We start from the raw sequence: 17,949 nt of genomic DNA on the forward strand, positions 1-17,949 counted from the left end.
ATGACCGTAGTTACGGGCATCAGTATCAATAGAGATTATTTAGCTTTGTTTACAGATTTGCAGTGACGTAATTCTCATTTCGCGTCTTGTTCGTTCACACAATAATTTTGCATTCTCTGAATCCGAATATACCTGTATTTGCTTCTTAAATCACTAGTCATGTGAACGGTAATTGCAATTTTCATAAACTTCAGAGTACCATGGGAAGTATTAGTTCTGTAAGTCCCATCGCTGATAAGGACATGTTCATTAACGTATGGTTTTTGTAACTGTTTTTATAAGATCCCTCTGGATAACACCGTCTTGTCATTAGCCCCAGTTGATCAGGAAGATGAAGGAGGTAATGTGGTGGTGATGATGATTACTATCTGCGAAATTAGAAGAAAGACGATCGACTCGAATAATGAAGGGGAAAAGGTTCATAGTGGGGAGTTGAAAGCCTTCAGTGATATCACTAGGAGGAAGCAGAATGTGATGACTCAAGCTTCTAAAACGTAACAACTAGCTGAAGTACCCATTCTTCGTACGCATTGATGAGCAAAGATGAAAGCGGTTAAATTAAGGTGGTCCTCAAATATGTTTGCGTCTTACAATACGCTCTTGGAGACAATATTTACATCCTTCTCGTCGGGTACATAAATATATAGGTTGTTCGACACTCGAACAATTAAACACCTGGAAGGAGGAAAAATGAAGGTACTAACCTTCGACAGATGAAGGTATTAAAAAAAGGGAAGAACCGTGAAAGATGGAAAAATGAAGTATCTTCAGGCTTCGAATCGTCTAGAACAAGAGTTGGTGGAGGGAGGTCGTACAAGAAGGATTACAGGAGCAGCATGACATAGGTGACCAATGGCGGACTCAGCTCGGGGCGCGTGGTCGTCACATCACGTCTCACAATGCATTATTTGATTATAAATAAAAGCAGGGGGACTAACGAATATAATAATAAAATAACTGAATAAGAGGTGTGAATTCTAAGTTTTCGCAAAATGAAATATAAAGTTTATAACTACTAAATATGAATACTAAACTTACACAATACGAAAAAGATAGAACAGCGGTATATAAATATAATACGAAGACAATGATAATAAAAACGGCTTAATAAATGAAGTACAGTCCGCAGCAGTTCTCACAATCAGATACGGGTAAGCACGCTTTGCACTCTCAACAGTACACAAGAACCTCGTGTATCCGGATTAAGTGGGACCGGGACTGATCCGGATTATCGAAAATCCGGATGATTCGGAAAACACTAAAAACAAATACAGTACATGTTATATACGGTAAACTATTAAGTTGTACAGTATTTTTGTACAATTGAAAAAAGGTAATATCAGAACACTTTTCGTACTGTATATTTATGACTTTTATGCACTAGAATAACGTGTGCGTTTTTCTATTTTACATTTGAAGAGCGTTTGCGCGCAGCACGATCATGAAGACGTTTTACTAACAACAGTTCTGCCTGTGTGGTTTCAGTTAATGATTCTAAATAGGCCCTCAACTTGTCCAGCTGCATTGTTGCCTCTCCATGAGTCATTGTTTCTTCTGATGGAGCGCTGGTTTCATTTTCGAATTCACCATCGGTGAATTATTAGTGCGTCGCATCCAGAAGAACGTGGGTTCGAATCCCACCTCGGCCGTCCTGGGAATGGTTTTCCACGGTTTCCCATTCTCAATTCCAGGCAAACGCCGGGGCGGTACCATTGATAGACCGTGGCCGAATTACTTCCAATTCCTGTCGTGTTAAAGACATTCGAGAAGAGTCGACGCCATAAAAGAAATACTGTACAAGTAACATTTTTTAATTTCCGATCCGGATAAAACGGAGATCCAGATTAATGAGGGTCGGATAAACGAGGTTCTTGTATACAACTGTAACCTCCAAACGCTTTCCACAGAATGGCGCGCTCATTCTTCAGCTGGCCTCTTAACAAGCAAACGACGTTTTACAGAAATGATGACGAACGTGACTCTGCGAGACCACTACTTAGGGCGAAATGTGTAACCTATTCATTAGCGAAGGTGACCACAGCCAAGACCACAAGAAATCTGAATTTTCTCGAGAACCGTTAGTTAGAGAAAATGCAAATGGCGTTTCTTGCAGAAAATGTAATTTCAAAACCATTGGCACACTTCATTTTTCGATAGGAGGAACAGTTCACCCGTTGTTTTAGTTGATGTAGGGCAAACCTTGTCCACATTATTGGAACATACCCCTGTAAAATACCTAACTGGTTCGAAACTGAGAAGTACCGGTAAATCAAAATCAAACGCATCGCTTGAGTGACTCGGGATTTCAAGCTTTATTCGTACCAAATTCATTTCAATCGGTCGGATAATTTTTGAGTCTCTCCGGAACAAATAAGCGTACGAACAGACAGACACTATATATATTTTTTAAATTAATAGAGTAAATAGATATAGGTAACGTTACACAGTTGTTAGATGAAGTGTGCTTTCTCTTGTGCTGCTACTCATCTCCGCTACATTGTACTATTTCTGCAATTACAAACTATTCTGTCTGGCAAGGTCCAAGCTGGTTCAAACTTCTTTTTATCATTCCTTCTTGATTGGAATTATTAAATGCAGCAGTGAGAATTACAGGACGAAGTTGCACGCTGCGGAGAGCAGAAGCTCCCGTGAGACTACTTACACGCATAGAAGAGCACAGCAAAGCGCACACTGTTTTGTATGAAGTGAGTCAACATGCATGGGAAGTTTATTAATAGCGTGTGTGGACACACTTTATGAAGCGAAAGAAAGAAGCGAGAGAGAAATATCGCTTCTCCATTCAACGTTCTGTGGAACAAAGCGTTTTAACGACCTTGTCGTAGTTCAGATAAACGTTCTGTTTACCACAATGGGTCAGGACTCAGGGAGGTTGTCGTAGGCGTAGGTAATCAGTAGAGCCCGGATTATATGTAATTACATATTCTGTTTCCATATATGTAACTACAAGAAAAGCTAAAATGTCGCCGAATCACACTAAAAGGACCATTAGGAGTTTAACGTTACATATTTTTACATATTTCGACGCATAAGAAATATTTTGATAAATATTACATATTTTAAATATTTTGAAGGATATTGCGCATTTGAAAAACAGTTCTTTTTTTTCACTAATTTTACATCGACTTAAGATTTTTAATTCAACACTTGAAAATAATTTTAAAAGCTTGTACGTCTCTAACCTCTAAACATAATTTAATAATTTAAGGCGAGGTATTCTGTCAAGGAATCGCATCTCTTAGCTATGCTGACGGTGCAAGTGTCTCGAGCTGTCTTTCAGTCTTCCTATTCACAAACTTTGCCACATTGTTCTCCCCTCAGATTTAGTGACTTTTCTGTTGTGGTCCCTTCGTCAGTCGTTGGTTTAATGTTACGTGTCAAAAGCACTATTTCTTTCTTTCTTTCCTTCTTTCTTTCTTTCTTTCTTTCTTTCTTTCTTTCTTTCTTTCTTCTTCGGTTATTGCCTATGCTTCACTTCCACAAAAGGCAAAATGGCTACACTCCATAGACTACAAAAGTCTCCAGAAACATTTTCCTAATAAACATAGGCCTATCTGTGTTTCATGAGAATAAATTCCTTCTCTGTTAATAAGGACCTTCGTTGCTTGAGCAAGTCTGTAGTTAAATATTTCTTTGCCGGGCAATTTGAAATCCGCGCCAGTGACTTCTTGTGAAGTTGAAAGGTCTTTATATACATATAAGAACATCCTAACAGATAGACCGCAGAAAATTTGGAAAAAAATATTTAGTTATTAATTGCGCCTGCAAATGAAAATTAGAGGTTGAATAACATCTGCACTTTTAATTTTTTTTCGGTTTTATTTCCTTTTTTGTGTAAAAGAATACACCAAATGGAGTTTAGATATTAAGTTACATATTTTTTATTTATTACATATTAAACTATATATTTTGTCAATTTTAGCTACATATTTATGTACATATTTTTCATTTTTATATTACATATAATCCGGGCTCTAGTAATCATTAGTAAACGGGCGAGATCAAAATTAGGACGAAGGCATGTTTCTTGTTTTACTAGGAGTTTTTGGACCGCTGTAACAATGATTGCGAAAAATAAAGTGTGTATAAATGAACTAGCTGCTGAACCCCTCGTTGACGTGTTAGCTTTTATGCAATTGCTGCGGTCATACCATAGAACGGAGATCAGTGGACAGAGCACAGGTCTGTTACCAGCATTCAGTGTGATGTTAATGTCGGTTAGTTACAGTTTTATGTGCTAAGGACATCGCAAGCCACCGCATCCTTCATTTTTACACCCGTTAGTGACGCCGTTTTCTCGTATTTTTACTTCGCGTTTTCCTTATTTTGATGTTTACCGTTTAAAAACAACCACAAGAACGACTTTCATCACAATTTACCTCTGTACCATGACGATTGAACAATATTTCCATGACAACAGGACTGCACTAGGATAGCCCGTGCATTAGAACGTTTGAGATAAAACTGATAGGAAATTTTTGCTATGTACAGATGGATCATATTTTCCCGGAATATTTGGAAATGAGTGAAAACATGTAATGAGCTATGCAAACACCAGAAAGACATAGTTACTTGTATAAGAAAAAGGCGCCTGGTCTTCTATGGGCACCTAACCCGCATGAACCCCCTGCAGACTTGCCAACAGGATCTTCGCAGTGGCAGGTAGGAGGAAGACATCCAGTAACAAGTGTATCTCTTCGGTCAAGTCGGATCTGGAACAACTGGGGATCCCGCATGAGTCCATACATGAACGCCCACTGTTTCGGCAAGCCATCCAGCGGGGAAATTTCTCAACGTCACTTACGAGTAGGAAGAACACAGAAACGAGCAGACCTATATGGACAGAGGAAAGAAAGCTGGCTCACAGCCAAAAAATGAAGAAATACTGGAAGAGGAGAAAACAGAAGGCCGAAGTGACGAGAAGATACGAGCCCCGTAGTCCTCAGTAGGCCCAACGACAAATAATAGTAATAATTGCGAATATCTCCGTTTCCACTATTAGTAAAGTGCATAAAACCATAAAATACAGGAAATTTTATTTTACATAATTTTTTTCATGTACAGTTTTTCGGTACAGTAGTAATACACTGCTCAAAATAATTTGCGGAACACGTTTTTGAACATACGTCGTACTGCATAGAACAATAATGGACAATCGGCAATATGTGTCGGTGTTTGTGCGGTCTAATCTCCAGAACCACTGAACGGATTTTGATGCGGTTTTCTCCGTTGTATAGAAAATTTATCGAGGAAGGTTTAGGTGTATGAACATCAATCTACAACTAAAGGGAGCCGAGCACTTTTCTTGGCTTATGCTGTGTAAACCGCCAACCATAGACCCCAAGTATGTGGGGAAGAATATTGTTTAGCTCTACAAAGAAGTCCACGCCAGTCTACACTTATAGGTAGCCCTCAACAAACGTTTTTTGTTCGAGTTTGCAGTAAGAATCAACCTTAAAATTGGAAACCATGTTCTGATATTACTCATGTAATTGTTTATTCACATCAATAATCTTACCAAGATATAAATACTTTTTACGGTATGTAATTTGCAGGTATGATTTAGGAGTTATCGTTTGTTTTAGTCAAAAGCGCGGAATGGTTTAAAATCGCTTGTGGAGAAAGTAGGGAGCTAGCAGGAGGGCGAGGGGAGAAATTTTTGCAAGGGGGAAAGGCCAAAAGAACTTTGTAAAAATGCCGCATTGAACTACGAACAGTTCATGAGTCAGGAGGAAAATAAGCTAATGTCTACAAGAACATCTTATAAGACCTATCACCATAAACTCAAAATTGCTCCTCAGAAAGCAATTGTTTCGAAAGTATAAGGCTGTAGAAAGGCTACAAACTCTCTACATGCTCGTCTTCTTCCTGGCCTTTCTGTCAGTTTCTTGAGGTCGGCACTTCGTATTGATATGACCCAGTTTTATGGCCGGATGTAGTTCCTGACGGTAACCCTGTATGGAGCGATGCATTCACTATTGCATGTTTTCCATAGTGGTTGATAGTGTGTTTTTTAAGACGAAGAGATGTGAGTTGAGACGAACACAAAACACCCAGTAACTCCCCCAGTTAGAGGAATTAACTACACGCAGTTAAAATCCCCCGACCTGGTTGGAAATCAAACCCAGAGTCCTCAGAACCAAAGGTCACTACGGCGTCCATTCAGCCGAGGAACCGAGTTACTGTAAAATCTCTACGTAATGACATCACTAAAATGGTAAATCCCAAATACGAAACGATTGCACGCAAATGGAGTACTCGTATTGTTTAGTTTGATTAGATAGCGTGTTTCTGCTCATGTATCTCCTCTAGCCTCCTCAGTCCGTATGTAGCATATACTCCACATGCCACTTTTTTACTTGCAATAACACAAAACAATATGAGGAAAAGATAAATAATGGTAGAAAAATCAACTCTTGAGTCCTGATGTACCATATATGCTACAAGTCATTAAAAAACTAGCAAAATATAATTTTCTTTGGTGAACATATTAAAGTTATTTTAGCAAAATACAACATATTGAATGCGAAAACAGGTTCGGGACTGAAGAGGCTAGAGTAGAACAAGACTATGACCACGCGAGTTGTTTATTAAGTTGCCGGGCAACCGGTACAGAACTAATTATGCTCCTCCATCTTGAAGCAGAATATTCCGGCAAAGGCAACTCCTTTACTCGTAATGACTCATGACTGTTGCACAAAGTAATAGTTGATAGTTTTTAGTGGACACAAACATGTTTTAAGGAACTTCGTCTTCCACATCTTCTATACAGTCAATAATACCTGTTAGTTTATTGCAGTATTAGGTAGGTCACACCCGTGGAGAACATGTGTCGCGGGCAGGAGATGACCTTAATTGGCTCATTACCGCCGTCTGTCAGGCGTGGCCAGTCCCCTTGTAATTGCCCTGTCCGAGTCTGAAGCTCTTCGACAGCTTATTTGCTGTTGAGCCTCCACCATTCACTTTAAGATCACATTACATCCGAAAAGAGATTAATCTAGAACTGTCTTTCCTTTTCTTCTTTTAGTGAAGAAGGAAGTAGAAATTAAACTTTGACTCCCTATAATGTATATAATTGTGGCCGGCCGTTATGCAGTGTCTCCTATTCATAAGTGCTTTCCATGTCGAATGAGCCGAAAGACAGCCCACGATTCATAGAAGCTCTGACTATTCTCCCCAGTGTTTTTCGCATTTCCGCAAGTAAATCTAGTGCAGAACTATGAAGGCACGTGTGTCATAGGTAGGCTAATCCAAACACGTTAATCTGCTTTGGAGATACATAGTAAATATCGACAACTAAGACATCACTATAGCCTGTATTACATTGGTCTACAAAGGGGTTGTTTTTATTACATGAACCGGATAACATATGCAGAAATGAAATGTGCTTTTAGATTTTTTCCATCAAGTAGAATTTTATAATGGCGTACATTTGGAATTTTATAAAATTAAGTACTTAAATGGAGTGAATACAGTAATTTGCGTTAAATGGGCTGCCTCAGGTAGCTTCTTTGGAATTGTAACATTTGAAATTATTCACACAAGAATGAAATAGGCCTTTTGCATGAAATGTTACTAACAAGGAAATATTTTCATCTGTAAGTCTCCGATCTGATTTAGATTTGGTACAACGATTTCAGTAGGAATGTTTCATCCATATCAAAATTAGATGCCCAATCATATATTTAACACCTGTTTTGGGGTGTCAAAGTTTGCTCATTTGAGCATCGCATACAGGAGAGAACCGAGAAATGGAACTGGGCAGCCACGCCGCCCCCTATCTACATACTTCCCGCCGCTCATGCCTGTTTATGCTGTGCTTACTGTACATGTGCAAACTTTGACGCCCCAAAAACTGGTACCAAATATGCGATCGGACACCTAATTTTGATGTGGCTGAAAAAAATATCCCTAACCGAAGTCGTATCAAATCTCAATCGGGTCGGAGACTTACACATGAAAGGGTTTCCTTGTAAGACTCACATATCGTACTTGTTGGTTCGCACTGGGGCACTTCAGCAAGAACTGTAGACTGAAATATGGTTCCGTGATAACTTCCGTTCCGATCGCTAGCCCATTTCAGATTGGAAGTGGTGCATCGTCACTCACTAGCAGTGCGGATTTCCCAAGTGTGCCGATAGGTAGAGTAAAAAGTTACCTCTATATCATAGTTCCCGAATTGAGTACTGAAGTATTCACCTTATTCACCCTTATTCAAAATTCCAATGATATTCGGATATGTTGATTACTCACTGTAAATGCATGGAATCGAGTACATAGAGAGATAGGAGCACGAAAAAGAACACGTAATTGGATTAAATACATTGACAGATCAGTGTGGAAAGGAGGAGTAACAGAAATAGGGAGACGATAACAAATCTCCGCATCTTCATACATTACCGTCTTCAAAGATCGGCTCTTCATCAGTCCCAGTTTCGCTTAGTCCCCGATGAGCTCGTTTCTGTTTCACAGCTTCATTAGTGACAATAATGAGAAACAAAGAAAATTGCCTTTAAAAACAAAAGGCAAAAGCTTGCGTGGTGAGAAATAAGAAACGGAGTGATGTAAAAATAGACAAATGCGTAAACAGAAAAATAGCAAAGAATGGAGAAAAATGACTAAGTACGCATTTTTAATGCGGGGGCCATTCTAAGGATGGCAATGTTTATAATGCACCAGTGAAAATATGACTCGTCATCAAAATCTGGACACTGTACCTTAGTCAGCACTAAACGTAAAAGGGAGTTAAGTTCAAAAATTGAGCTGTGGAAGGTTGAAATACTAAACTGCAATGGCGCTTTTTGCAGTTTCTGAAATTGTCATTCATTTGTAATAGTGTTCATTTCGTGAGCTTGTGAGGAAATTTATATTTCAAATGTACAATATACATAAGCGCAACTTCTATTCACTGATTTGACGGATTGTGTCACAAAGCAGCTCACTTTCGTCGTCGTCGTCGTCGTCTCTCTCTCTCACTCACACACGCACACACACACACACACACACACACACACCCTTGTCCCGTTTCACTACGCGGTTGGGTATGAAGCGAGATGAATCTTCGTAGCGGCTTTTTTTTTTCTCGATCGGATTTTGTAAAAGAGCGTTTTCGGAATTAATTAGGTTGATATGCATAACGCATTTTACTGTCTAGGAATTAAGATAACTACATTTAGGTGACTTATTTATCATGTTTGAACAAATCAAAAGATCAGTTTGCTCTGGGGTCAGTCAGTTGTAACCGTGAAATCATGTCAACGGTGGTAGCATTCCTTTTGAAATTTTAGATAATTAACTATCGTACATAACGATACACACCAAGTGATTACACCGAAAGTATTCTGACACATCTAAAATGAAGGTTGGTAATATCGATCAATCTCAGCTTTCCCATTCATACACGAAATATGTAGAACTTCATGTATATGCCCATCTAAGTTGGAAACCCTGAGAGCAGGTGTACTTCCTTTCAAAATTTTTGCAGGCTGAATGGCTCAGACGGTAGTAGCAGTGGCCTCCCGAGCCCAAGCTAGTGGATTCGATCTCGGCTCAGTCCAGTGGTATTTGAAATTGCTCGAATACGCCAGCCTCCTATCGGTAGATGTACTGGCACATCATAGAACTGTGGGACAAAATTTCGACACCTCAGCGTCTTCGAAAATCCATAATACGAGGGACGTAATATAAAAATTCCTCAGATAAACCAAGCGTGTCTCATTTTGGAATACCTATGATGTTTTTATGTTTTCAGTGCACTAGGATAACCTTCAAGCAGGAACTATCCGAACAATTTAAACAATTGGTCACAGTCCAAATTTAAAATATGAATATATTAACTGTTTTAAGCGTGGTCGAAAGCACAATATAACTCGCTGATTGTTCTCCTTTACACATCAACCAAAGGGAAATACTAGTACAAAGACGTAGTAGTTATGAAGTCAAGGGTGAGACTAATTGATGCTTTTGAGTTTGTTTTATCACTTCCCTGGAGTTTAACGTCGTCGTGCTTAGTTGTCTCAGGAAAGTTATTTCTTGAAAGGTTCTATTTACAGTACATTCCCCTGTTCAGTGGCGGGTTCAAACTCGGCAGACGTAGTCGGATTTTTGAAGAGCGGAAAAAAAAAATCCATTCAACACTACATATCGATACGATGTCGGCATGTAGAAGACATCTAGTGGCACGTGTGGTATTCGCCCGACAACATCAATTAAAACTCGGCCCTCGACACCATAGAGAGAATCAGTTTTCTCTGCTATCCATTCTGCTTAGAGTAAAAGGGAACGCGGAAATAGCCGAGCAGGCAGCTAGATAGCGCCAGATGAAAATGTATGCAAACGATAGCTTAGGCAATAATAATAATAATAATAATAATAATAATAATAATAATAATAATAATAATAATAATAATAATAATAATATAAGGGCGTGTCCCTCTTCCCGATCGCCTATAAAATTCTCTCAAAATTGCTTCTTAATAGAATAGAAGCTAATCTGGGCCAACAACTAGGGGAATACCAAGCAGGGTTTAGGAAAGGCCGCTCCTGTATCGAACAAATATTCAACCTGAAGTCAATACTCCGCCACAGAATGTTGAGTGGTAAAAAAATTGTGGTGTCGTTTATAGACTTCAAAAAAGCCTTCGATTCGGTGGACAGAGAGACTTTGGATAAGATCATTAGGGAATTTGCAGTCCAAACCAACCTGGCAAATATAATCGGAGACCCTAACAGGCACAACCTCCAAGGTAAAATTCTTCGGGCATCTGTCACAATCAGTTGAAAAACAAGACAGGCTATCCCCACTCCTATTCAACTGTGTCCTAGAAAAGATAGTGAGAATATGGAACTCAGAACTTGAACATCAAGGGATAATCCCGATCTGTCTAGGGAGAAAATCAGGTGGGATTAAAGTCAACTGCTTGGCGTTTGCTGACGACTTTGCTATACTATCAGAAAGTCCAGACGTCGCAACCATCCAGATTAACCTCTTGGAAAGAATTGCCAGCCAAATAGGACTGAGGATCTCAGCAGAGAAGACCAAATTCATGACGAACATCAAAGATGGACCAAAATTCCTGGAAACAGAGATAGGAAGGAGAGAAAGGGTCAAGAAGTTCAAGTACCTTGGTGAGACGATACAGGAGAATGGACTAGAAAAAGCTGCAGTGGAAGATCGGATCTCAAAAATGGAGAGAGCATACGGCTTGACAAAAAACATCTACAATAAGAAGTGCTTATCTTGGAATTCCAAATTAAAACATTACAGCACCGTGGTGAAAACAGAATGTCCGTATGCCAGTGAATGCTTGTCCATGAACTACAAGCTGGAGAAGCTAGAGGTCCTGGAAAGAAGAATCCTCAGAAACATTATGGGAGCTGTCCAAACTGAAAGCGGATGGGAACTTCGGAGTAACAAAGAAGTTTACCAGAAGGTGGAAAGAATCTCGGAGACCATGAAGAAAAGGAGGCTGGCGTTTCTTCGACATCTATACAGAATGAACGCAAACAGACTTACCAAACAGATATTTGATTACTTCTGGAGAAAAAAGACCACTACAGCATGGATTAAGGAAACGGAGGATATGGAAAGGTTAAGCATCTTGGAAGACCAGCTGTTAGAAAGGAATACGTTTAGGAACACACTGAAGAATTTGGAAGGTGTTCAAGCCGCAGGAAGAACTAGGAAGACCGGAAGAGCCTGGAGCCTGGACAGATGAATAACGGAAGCAGGCCAGCGAACGCATGAAGGAGTATTGGACATAGAGAAAACTCCGCACGAAGAGAAAGAAATGAAGTTGTAGCGTGATCCTTAGTGGTCCATTCGCTTGTAAATAATAATAATAATAATAATAATAATAATAATAATAATAATAATAATAATAATAATACTTATTCTTGTTTCGTTATATTAATCATAAAGCGCGTTGGAACTTGTTCATTGGCTTGATGACTTTTGCCTTCCTATTCTTCCAAAATCTCTTCATGAACTCACCGTGTTACCTCTTCCGTTCTTCTAATCACTTAGTACCAATCCTGTTGCTAGTTTTCACCATACATGTGTGTTTATATACCGAGCTCCTGAAGACTTCGCGCGATTTCTCATGATGTCTTACCCGATGTTCAAATCATTCAGGTCCCCTCTTGTTTCCTCAAACCAATTTATTCTCGTATTTTGGGAATTAATGACATTGAATAATCTTGTGGGTCTGTTGTTATCCATTCTAAAAATGTGTCCAAAATATTTCAAAAGTCTCCTGTGTACAATATTGATGAAATTATCTGTGCGACTACAAAGGTCTGCAGTTCGCCTTTTGATCCAAATTCCATTTTCTTGTATGGGGCCGAAAATTGTTTTACGTTCTTGTTTCTCAGTATCTGCAATTTTAGAATGACCCTCTAAAGTTAAGGTTCCTGATAGAGAGCTTCCGGTAGGACAACTGTTTTCCAATGTTTCAACTTAGCGTTACGTGACATGAATCGTATATTATAGCGATATCCTATGTTGGTCTACATCCCATTGAGATAAACGCTCCACACGCATCAGTGAATGAGAACTCGGGAAATTGTTGAGTGGTACTTCTAAGTTGATTCAGGAAAAAGTAATTCTTCGATATTTGGGTAAAGCTTCAAGAGTTGATTTAATTTAAGGATTAGGGAATACGCGTAACCTTCGTTCTATTTAGTATGTATGAATAATTTTTTTATGGCGGCTAAACGTCGCATTAATACAAACATTTTAGAAAGTGCTTGGATTGGGAAGATAGCGGCCGTAGCTTTCATTAAGATACAAACCTGGCATTTGCTTGGTGTGAAAATGGGGAAACCACCGAAGACCTCTTTAGGGCTGCCGGCTTATCTTGGATAATATGTATTAATGTGGCGCCTGCATAAGAAATATGTCGGCCAGATATTGGAAGAGGAACACTCGGCCAGGTATTTTGTCCATCCTAGCATTTTTCCACTTTGCTGCTGTGTAATTTGGCTAAAAAAGGATTATAGGCGTTAATTTAGCTAAGAATCTTTATTAAACTAAAATTGCAAGTTTGACGATTTTTATGAGCGTTTCTATGAGGTAACCTTGTGTCGGGAGACTTAACCGCCACGCTGAAGTTCCTGGGATGAAGTTCCTGCATTCTAACGACTCTAAAAGTCTTATAACATATAAACGTCTGCCATTATGTCATGATGTGTTGCATTATTTACCAGTTCAGTTATTAGTGCCCCATTTTGTATTCTCTATGCCGATAATAATTCTGTACCTTATTTGGAATGGCGCTCCTACGTTAGTTCTCTGTGCAGTTGGTCGTGATCGTCTCCAAGAAAGTTCGACAAGCGGCTCAGAGAGTGCGTTCGATGCGGGAAAAGGACTGCTATCATTTAGTAGACTGCCGATCGACTTTCCCCTGCCAGCTAAAGGTGATGTAGCCATCGACTCTTTACGTCTTCTTTAGTACATTAACAGTGCTTCTTAAAAATTGACCATCTGTGTATATTTTTAATCTTCCTGTGCATTTTTTGTACACCATTTCATGTGATCCATTTATTGCTTGCCTAAGGGAAAGTAATATTATTTATTTTTATGATATTCAGTGGTTAGCTTCTTGTCCTTTTTTAATTTACGTTATAATTAAATCCATTAGTTCTGAGAAAAACAAAATGGCAAAGTTAAATTGCTTTATGCCTCGTCAGGTGACTTAAGGTGGCGATTCTAAATATTTCTCCTACACTAATAATTGTTCCCCGTGAATTGGTTTTAAAATCCGTACCCAAATTTGAGACACGCACACTGGTAGTGCACAACACTATTGCTCGTTGTTTTCCTGCCAGTCATTAGGAAGTGGGTTTACAAGATCATTTTTCCGTATGTAGGTCTGGACCTTGAATACCTGCTGGCAAGGACTTTTAATATTTTCTAACTTGGAACAAATACCCTAAAGTAGGGAAATTGAAATATGAGTTCTCCACATAACTTCCTGTTGAACGTCCAGCATGATAAAATTCCGGCGCCTTGGTGTCTCCGAAAACCGTAAACGTAGTTAGTGGGGCGTAAACTATTATTACCTGTATAATTTCTTTCTTTGATTTTGGCCAGATATGGACCACGTTTTTGCCTCCTTTCCTAATTTTCGTTCTCTTCAGTACTACTTCATCCTTTCGCTGTTTTTTTCGCTTCTGTCCAGACAGCTGCACGATTTCTGTTCTTTTCCCGAAAACCGCTGAAGTTTCCAGTCCTAATTGGCAGTCTTTCCGGAATCATTCGGACCAAGTGACCATAGTTCTGAGGACATCTGATCATTTTTCAGTTTGGCTATACATTTCTGTATTAGGCCTCAACTTCTCATCTAAGTACTCCTAACTTTCCTAGGTCTTCTCCGTCGTCTTCTTCTTCTGATTATTATTATTATTATTATTATTATTATTATTATTATTATTATTATTATTATTATTATGGAAATAGTTTCTTTCATTAGTGTAGATCAAATCTTGTGTTTGCTGGACACTTCACAGAAGACTTTTCTTCATTTTTATTTGAAGGCAGTGCGCATACGTAATGCTGCAATGACAATGCATGAGTTCTCGGTTCGTTAGTCTCGCGCTATGTGTATGTGATATTGAGTGGTTGTACGGTAGATGCCATTCTGGAATGCCCTGAACGAATAACTAACTGTGCTCAGCAACAACGTAGGTTCTTCGTCGGGAAGTCTGTGAACTCGTGATCCAAATTTAAACTCCTTACCACCATGTTGTCCCTCTGACGCGTATATACTTCACATATACACAACATGCTGCGCTTTATTTCAACTCAGTTCTGTTGATGTTACTATTCTTTTTCACTCGTAGGCGTAATATACGTATTAACACAGAAATGAAACGAGGTTTTTGTTTTAAGAAACAAGTACTTAACGGAGGGACTTGCAGAGTTCACTCGTCAAATAGAGAGATCATTATAATCGTCTAGCTTTTGCCCGCGGCTTCGTACCCGCAGAAATGATGTGGCCATTGTAGTCGATGAACACTGGAAGTTGTATTAAAAATTCGTTAAGTATTTTTGAGTTATGCTGGGACATGTTGACTTGTGTTGATTTGTTGCTAGAAGCAGAATATTTTCTGAAATAACAGATTAGGGATGAAGAGAAACATATTTCCAGGCAGCTTTGTTGATTCTTTCTATAGTCGCCCGTTGTTAGTGGTAATTACCTGTCAAAGGAGAGTTTCTTTATGCACGATATTATTAGTTTTATTGGTGTTTTTCTTTCTGTGCAAACTAAAGATTTTAATTTGTGCTCCCTCTCGCGACAGAAACTCAGCGGAACTGGGCGTGGTATCGGTGATCCACGGCCACGAGGGAAGCCACTGAACTCATTGTTCACTTTTCTCTGCCTGAGAGGTGGTATTATCGAGGTTTAAACAAATCTTATTTCTAAGCTCCTACCAAAAAGATTGGGATAAAACCTAGTATACGGAAATTCTACTTGCCTTTAATATTGGTAATTTTCATGAAAAATATCGCAAATGCAAGCTCACTGCTACGTGAATCAAAACGCGTAGCAAATTCACTTCTTCTTCTTATTATTATTATTATCATTATGTCGATGTATAACGAAACTCAGTTTCGTAATTTCTCGAAAGAATCGACAAGTAAAGGGTGCGATAGCCGAGAGACATCGTCTCTGGTTTTTTTTTTTACCAAGGTCACCTTTGGGTGCTGACGTAGAGTGCATCCACAGTAATCTCTGTATATCGTAAGGGGTGACTAAGAGGGCTTACCGCAGAGGAAAACTTGGGAGCATTAGTTGTCCCCTAACCTGTTCGACTTGTGCCTCCTCGCTCTCAACTTCCTCGCTCTCAACTTCCCTAGCAATCCTCCCTGCGTCAACTCTTGTGACTCCGATGGTACTGAGTTTGTGAAGCGTAGGTTGGCTTCAAGTTTAATTTCTATCGTGGCTCTTTCCTTTCTTTGCCTATATCCTCCTCCTTTCGATGGGTCGTAGAGGGGTAGCAGAGTTAAAAGGATACTGAAAGGGTGACCCAGAGGTACCCTCAGTTTGGGAACATGGGTTGGTGCCCATGGCTCACTTAATTGAGCCTGGCATTGGTTTCCCTTTCTCAGCCTCCTCGCTTTCGACTTCTGGCTGGTCTCCCTTAATAATTTCTTGTTTTCTTCCGACCTCGCCGGTATTGCGTTTGCGAAGCCTAGGAAGTTCAAACATTGTCACTGCCTTTGTGGACCTTTCCTTCGTTTAGCCGCTATCCTCATCCTTTCCCTTGATTATACCGTGGCTATGAAGGGTCGGTTTCATTTGTAATAAAAACAATAATCACCGCCGTCATCTCACGAATGTCGACCAGTGTATATGGGATTTTTGAAATAAAAAGTCCCATATGGTTCAAATACCCCTACAATTAGAAGTCGTGGTTGTTAATCTCAGCGCTGTTTCTCTATTGCCCCTCTGTTGTGCCAAACGTTTGCTTTTCTCAAGGTACTGAACGCATCCTTTGTGGCAGCAATTGTGTGCTCTCGCATAATGGTTACAGGTTACACGGTTTGATACCGGGAAGCTAGGCAGAGTGCGGAAGTCGTATAGCGAAGGTCGCTCTATAAGCGCTGCTGCTCGTAAGTCGGTCAACAACCCCGGCCGGATGGATAAACTGGTTGACCAGACCAGACACCAGCCGCTGTATTATGTTACTGCTTCAAATGAGTTATCGTTCGCATTCTCAATATCTTGTGTATTAATAAGTCGGTTATCTTCTAATGCTTCAAAACATTTCGAGGTTGAAGATAATTCTGTGTTTTAAGTGTTATTTCTAGAGTTTGACCTTGATTTTCGAAGTGGAAATATGTTACAGAATTAGACGAATTATTGTCACTATCGACACATTTTTCATCACTTGCAAATTTTCCTGTTCTTCAGCAGAACCACTTCAGTGTTCGTACCTGGCTGGTAGCATGTAAGACCACTTTTCGCGCTGATGACGGCGGCGATTTATGGGCTCGACAAGACTCGGAAAGCGTTAGGAAAGTCGTCCTGATCTACGATCGATGTACAGCCTCCCATAACGCACGGAGATTGTCGGAACAGTGCGCAGGGTGCTCATATCCCTCTCGACAGCATCCCAGATGTCGGATGACCTTGAGGGCTAGGCAAGCATCCTCATGCTCGTGGAGTGTTAAAGCAATTGGTCGCAGTTTGGGTGCGATATTGAGTGCAATGTATTGCTGTAGATGTAACTCTCCTGCAGGGTGCTGAAGACGAACAGATGGGTGGATATGATCTAACAGCAGGTTGCTGTACGTTCGCGGGCGAGGGACGTTGGCAGATGTATCAGGGGCCACATTTCTTCTGGGGCCGAAGGCCTTCGATGTTAGGCCCCTTAAAACAACAAGCATCATCATCATCATCATCATCAGCATAATTTCTTCTGACGTGAACAGTATCTACACGAGGACGCCACGAGCCTGAGCAAGAGAGATCCTAGCGATGCTCTTGAATCCTGTCATCGGCGTATAACAACTGGTACCCCGACTCATCTCTCCATGTGATGTTTTACCATTGCTTCGAGAGCTCAGTGGTGATAATCCTTTGCCTATGCTAGTCTTTGTTCCTTACGACGTGCGGTGAGGAGAGATCCTCTAGTGGGACTCCGGTTTCTTTACCCCATTTGAAGTGGTTCTGGATGATACGGTTGCTCTCACCTCGCTGCATTAAAATCGCGGGTGATCTGCTTTGTGACCTTCTATCCTCTCTTACCATCCGAGCTAGCTGAGGGCGGCCCTCGCGGCGGCGATTTTTTCTCTCTCTCGAATCCACGTACTCGCGGTGCCCTCTTCACACGGTAGCCAGTGAAAAGTCCAGTATTTCAGAGATGAAATGCCGCATAAGTCTGGCCGCCATCAAATGCACTAAGATCTCGTGCGTACCCTTCCTG

The 17,949-nt window shown here is 40.1% G+C and overlaps 1 protein-coding gene across 3 annotated transcripts in view; it reads left to right on the forward strand.

Moving 5' to 3' along the window:
• LOC136883358 (glycogen synthase kinase-3 beta) overlaps positions 1-17,949 on the forward strand; it is a 480,420-nt gene that overhangs the window by 114,276 nt on the left and 348,195 nt on the right. For 2 of the 3 annotated variants that reach the window (XM_067155618.2, XM_067155619.2), the window contains exon 2: positions 13,318-13,434. The exons of the other annotated variant lie outside the window; for it this stretch is intronic. In XM_067155618.2, the coding sequence (XP_067011719.1) occupies positions 13,318-13,434 (117 nt within the window). The remainder of the gene's footprint in view (positions 1-13,317; positions 13,435-17,949) is intronic. 3 annotated transcript variants of the gene reach the window in all.

The sequence above is a fragment of the Anabrus simplex genome, chromosome 11 (genome assembly GCF_040414725.1).
Source record: "Anabrus simplex isolate iqAnaSimp1 chromosome 11, ASM4041472v1, whole genome shotgun sequence".
Taxonomy (NCBI): Eukaryota; Metazoa; Arthropoda; class Insecta; order Orthoptera; family Tettigoniidae; genus Anabrus; species Anabrus simplex.